The sequence below is a fragment of the Poromitra crassiceps genome (assembly GCF_964638095.1).
Source record: "Poromitra crassiceps genome assembly, chromosome: 4".
NCBI lineage: Eukaryota > Metazoa > Chordata > Actinopteri > Beryciformes > Melamphaidae > Poromitra > Poromitra crassiceps.
The window spans coordinates 43,704,797-43,709,796 of NC_139626.1; the positions used below are offsets into that span (position 1 = coordinate 43,704,797).

At 45.4% G+C, this 5,000-nt stretch overlaps 1 protein-coding gene across 1 annotated transcript in view; it reads right to left on the reverse strand.

The window, feature by feature from the left end:
• Positions 1 to 5,000, reverse strand: part of prss12 (serine protease 12) — a gene marked incomplete at its 5' end in the record, with an annotated part of 47,342 nt that overhangs the window by 6,442 nt on the left and 35,900 nt on the right. The window contains one exon of the mRNA XM_083634959.1: positions 4,603 to 4,725. Within this exon, the coding sequence (XP_083491085.1) occupies positions 4,603 to 4,725 (123 nt within the window). The remainder of the gene's footprint in view (positions 1 to 4,602; positions 4,726 to 5,000) is intronic.

Consider the following 5,000-nt stretch of genomic DNA (forward strand, 5'->3'; position numbering starts at 1 on the left):
CCCTAAATTGGTTAATGACAGTGTTATGGATCTGGTGCCATATGACAGAAACTTCCTAACCTGCAAATCCTATCCTAACTGTTTAGTAACCATGGTCATTAGAGTTGAGACCTGATTTAGGAAAATACATTACATTACATATTAACAGTTCTTAAGTTAATGCTCTTATGATAATTTAAGATAGGAAAGGTGTATTACAAAAGCATCCTAACTTCCCAAAATCTTAAAAATAATGTCCTAACTTTAGGATAACTGTTAGGCTGTCCTAACTTGTCAACCCTCACCAACTGCCTTATTTAGTTTAGCTAGCCTATATCAGTACTTTGATTCTGAGTTTCTTAGAGCTTAACACCACTAAGAATAGTTTGGACATGCTGTTTCAACAAATTCTCCTAAAGGAACAGCAACTATTGCCTATCTGAGCAGACAAAGAAACTTCAAGAACTGTGCGGCCAGCTCGGCGAGCTGCATCGCGGGCGAGGCCGTGCAGCTTGCATACACAGCTCGCCTGCTGCGCAGCCTCGTCCACGGCTTGGCTGCTGTGCGTCCTCGCCTGCTTAATCGGCATGCACAGCCAACTTCGCATCATTGATGACATCAGTGATGATGTCTTGGACATTGTGACATCATCAGTGTTGTCACCGAGTGTAACCAAAAACCACAATATCAGTGCCTATGATATCATCAGTGATGTCATAAGATGATTTTGCTCTTATGACATCACTATGACATCATCAGTGATGTCATAGGACTGCTGTTATGACATCACTATGACATCAGCAGTTGGGCAAAAATGGAAACAGAGAACAGACAAAGGTTGCCCACTTGCCCCTATTATATAGATAGATATGGCCGCAAGTGATCAAGTCAGTTAGGTTGGGTGGTTGTACCTTTAGATATTATGATATAATTCAGTATGCTATATTCCACAAGCAGCTAGGTATAATGCCGGTGTGTTGATGTGTGCATTTATGCCTATGTTAATTATAAATATGGGTGTGCGAGTGCATGCATATTTGTGTGTGTGTGTGTGTGTGTGTGTGTGTGTGTGTGTGTGTGTGTGTGTGTGTGTGTGTGTGTGTGTGTGTGTGTGACACTGTAAACTCGGAAGTGGTCTGACTTTTCAAAGCTGCCATAGGCTGAGGCTAGCAGGAAGCGTCCTGAAGACTGGCGTGACTGAACAGGCAAAGAGAAAAGCGTTGTGATGTGTGTGACCTCTCTTGTCTGCTTACAGTAATCTCTGTGACAACAATACCCTCTAAATGACATGCTGTCAGAGCTAAGAGCCAATTTGTGGACGTCAGCAGGACGTTAGCGGTGTTGGCAGCGACGGTTCATCTCTGACACGGTTTTGAGTTTCACAGCCTGCGATCACGGATTAGAAGCAGCGTCACGTATTGGACGGAAGTCAGAGCCTATGGCTATGCTGCCACGGTCTCCTTTCATGTGCTGCCAGTGGCAACAGGTGAGTGACAACAGAATACTGACACGTAATTACTAGTTTAGATGAAAATGATTTTTTTACACACATGCGATGTCACGCAGCCACGAGAACAATCTGCTAAACACAGAGCTACATTTGAATGTTACTATTTTATGTTGTTCACTTTTACATGATGTGCCGTAGTGTGTACAAACTGTGGGCAAAACGCATCGTTTGAATCTGCAATCTGATCTGTGATGATCGGCTGATCACACTGTTGAAATCGGAAATCGGCGCCTGAAAACTTGACGACCGGTGCCTCCCTCGTTTTCAGGACTCTATCAAAATGAGTCACATTGACCCCCAAAACACACTTTGAGTTTTATACACTGTTGGAAAGAGGAGACTGTAAGCCTTCTGCTGATATCAAAATGATCTTTGTACTCCAAAGATTGAGTGAGATACACCGCTTTATGTCGTGACTGTTTCCAAACTATGTTTTTGAAGAAAAACGACCTCAAAGTAGGCTAGTTCTGCTAGTAACTCTACATGGATGAGCTTCAAAACTATATTTAGTTTAAGCTAAGGCTTTATTTTGCTCAAATCTGGTGAAACCCCAAAACAGGCAAAATCAATATTCTTTCATAAAATCACGTTTCTACACAAACGGGCCAGTGCTACTACTACATGTGACTGATTTGGTCAGAGCTGTTTGTTTCCTGTGCGTGTCATTTCAAAGAGAATAGAGCTTCTCAGAGTGTAGCTCACACAATGAAATGGGTCTGGAAGTGGTTCAAGAAACGACATCGGAAAGGATCATTCTGCCAATGGCTTCTCCTCTCTCTCTTTAATGTGGAAATATCAAGATTAATAGTGGTAGAGCTAGTGGGGCCTTGAATGCCTTCTGGTTTTCCTAGGAAACCCAAAACTTGGAAGTAAGAGCTGGTAGCTCAACCAAAAGATATTTATCACACTCAGAACGCAGTCTGACAAGAGACATCATGAAAGAAAATCATTCTAAAAATCCAGACCACATGGTCGTTTCCCACAAAACCACAACTTCCTGCGGTTGTCTTTGCTTGTCCTTTCACTGGCTAGTTCTCTCTCTTTGTCTCTGTCGCTCTCTTCCTGTTAGCAGAAGTCTTGCCCTGCCTTCCCTGCAGTATGCATAGGGTGATGGATGTCAGTTGGTGGCGCCGTGTGGAGCCCCCCCAGACCAGATGAAGTGGCTTAGATGAAATAGCTGTCTGTCCCCTGCAGCCTCAGACAGCACCTGCACCACAACCACAGCCAAGCCCACCACTGATTACTGCTGGCATTACTGCGCTTATCTGCCTTCTGTCAGAACGTTTAGGTTTCGGGACGGAGGGTTTTCTGTGTGGGGGGTGGAGTTGCTCAGGCTTAAAGACCTAACGAAGATCTGTCGAAAGAGACAGAGGCAAATGCATGCAAGCAAACACACACACGCGCACGCACACGCGCGCATGCACACACACACACACACACACACACACACACACACACACACACACACGCACACACACACACACACACACACACACACACACACACACACCTACACACACTTACATGAATATACATAACTCCAGAACAGACTGAAACTATTATAAGTGGAAAATCCAAATAAACACAGCGTCGTGGTACTCGGTAGAGTGCATAACTCCGCCAACCTTTCTACAATCTTTTCTGGGGGTATTTGGAATTTAGGCACCTTTTCGTGATTGGCCACGCCCGCTCTGGTTGTATTGGTTTGCCTTGCCATGCGCGGAAAAAAAGTATTTGAATATATTCAAACGAATGTGTTGTTTAGAGGGAATATTCCAATATGATTTTGGGGCAATTTTGACAGCCCTAAACCACTTCTTAACATGCAGTGGAATCCGTATTATAACCAGCTCCTAGCCGGTTGGCCTGCATGTTAAACAACAATTAGCCGGCCTACGCGCACTCCGACGAGTCCGTATCATATTCATCTCGGTCCCCGGTGTAGGATCCGCATTAGCGCAAAAGCAGCTGCTGTTTAACTCTGGCAGCTCATGATCCTGATCATGTACAGTATCTGTATCTGTTATGTGGGTGGGTGGTGGCACTTCACGTTCACGTAGTTTATTAATTAATGAATCGTTCGGGCAATCGCTTATATCAACAAATTAAACGAGCAAACTCACGGTTTCCTCAAGTGCTGCAAAAACGGCTTGAATTGTTTGGTAGAGGGATCCCAACGCGCTTCAGCTATGCAGGCAGGCAGGTCCGGTATTACTGCTGCGCTGCTTGCTTGCTCCCATGTCAGAAAAAGCCTAACTTTTGTGGGGAGAAATACATTGAAAACTAGTCAGATTTGACTTGAATGCCACTTGTAAAATAAATCACCCACAGTGATTGACGACGGTCCGACCACTATTTTGACTGGACGGCTTTATGTAACAAAGGCGGAAGCGCTCATTTTTGGCACATTGCCACCCCTCGTGGTCGGAATGGACTCTGTTAAAACGGGTAACTGTCTGCCTTTCCGAAGCCCTGCCACTCCGAACGTTAACTTCCATTATTCGGACTGGCGGTCGTTCACCTTAGAAGCCGCAATGCCGACTTTAGGTTTAGGCGTGGGGGTGGGAGAGGTTAGGTTTTGGGTTAGGGTCTGGGGGAGGTTAGGTTTAGGCATGGGGGGAGGTTAGGTTTGGCGTGGGAAAACGGGGAATATAGAACCCGGGGAACATAGACATGATCCCTTTCTGAGTGCCGATATTTCGGAGTGGCAGAACGTCGGAGTGGCAGCACGTCGGAGTGGCAGCATGTAACCGTTAAAACGGCATGTTTTTGAATGGAGTTTGGTTAAAGATTCGCTAAAGCTGTTTCAATTTAGCACAGCGCCGACAACGACTCACACGACACGACAACTATTTGCCTTGTAGGGAATAACGTGCATGCTCCCACACCCCCTCCCCCGCCCACTGGCAGAGAGAATACTGACCATTTCCAGCTGTTTCTAAACAAAGACCCCTCATGTTTAAAAAGGTAAAACCGGAAAATATCCTGCTCTGGTTAGCCAGACATGATCCAGACTTCATGTTTAAAAGCCACTCTAGTGTGTGCGTGCGTGCGTGCGTGCGTGCATGCGTGCGTGCGTGCGTCCGTGTGTGTGTGTGTGTAGTGTGCTTTACCTCTTGAAGCAGTGTGCAGATGTGAGGACCCAACAAGTGTCAATGAGAGTAGCTCCGCACACCAGCCTGCCGTCTCCTCGAGAGCCTCGCAATCGAACTGCAGCCTGCCATGGCCAGCCACCCCTACAGATATGAACACACAAACACACACACACACACACACACACACACACACACACACACACACACACACACACACACGCACACACACACACACACACAGTTTTAAATGTGCACAAGTGACCAAATGCCAACAGACCCAAAGTCCATATGAACCATGAATGGTACAACATACTAACCACAGCAAAGTGAGTCCTATTCAAGATGAAGATTATAATAAATAAATGTCAATAAACGTTGTACAGTACATGTTGAACAGTACATGTTGTACAGTACAT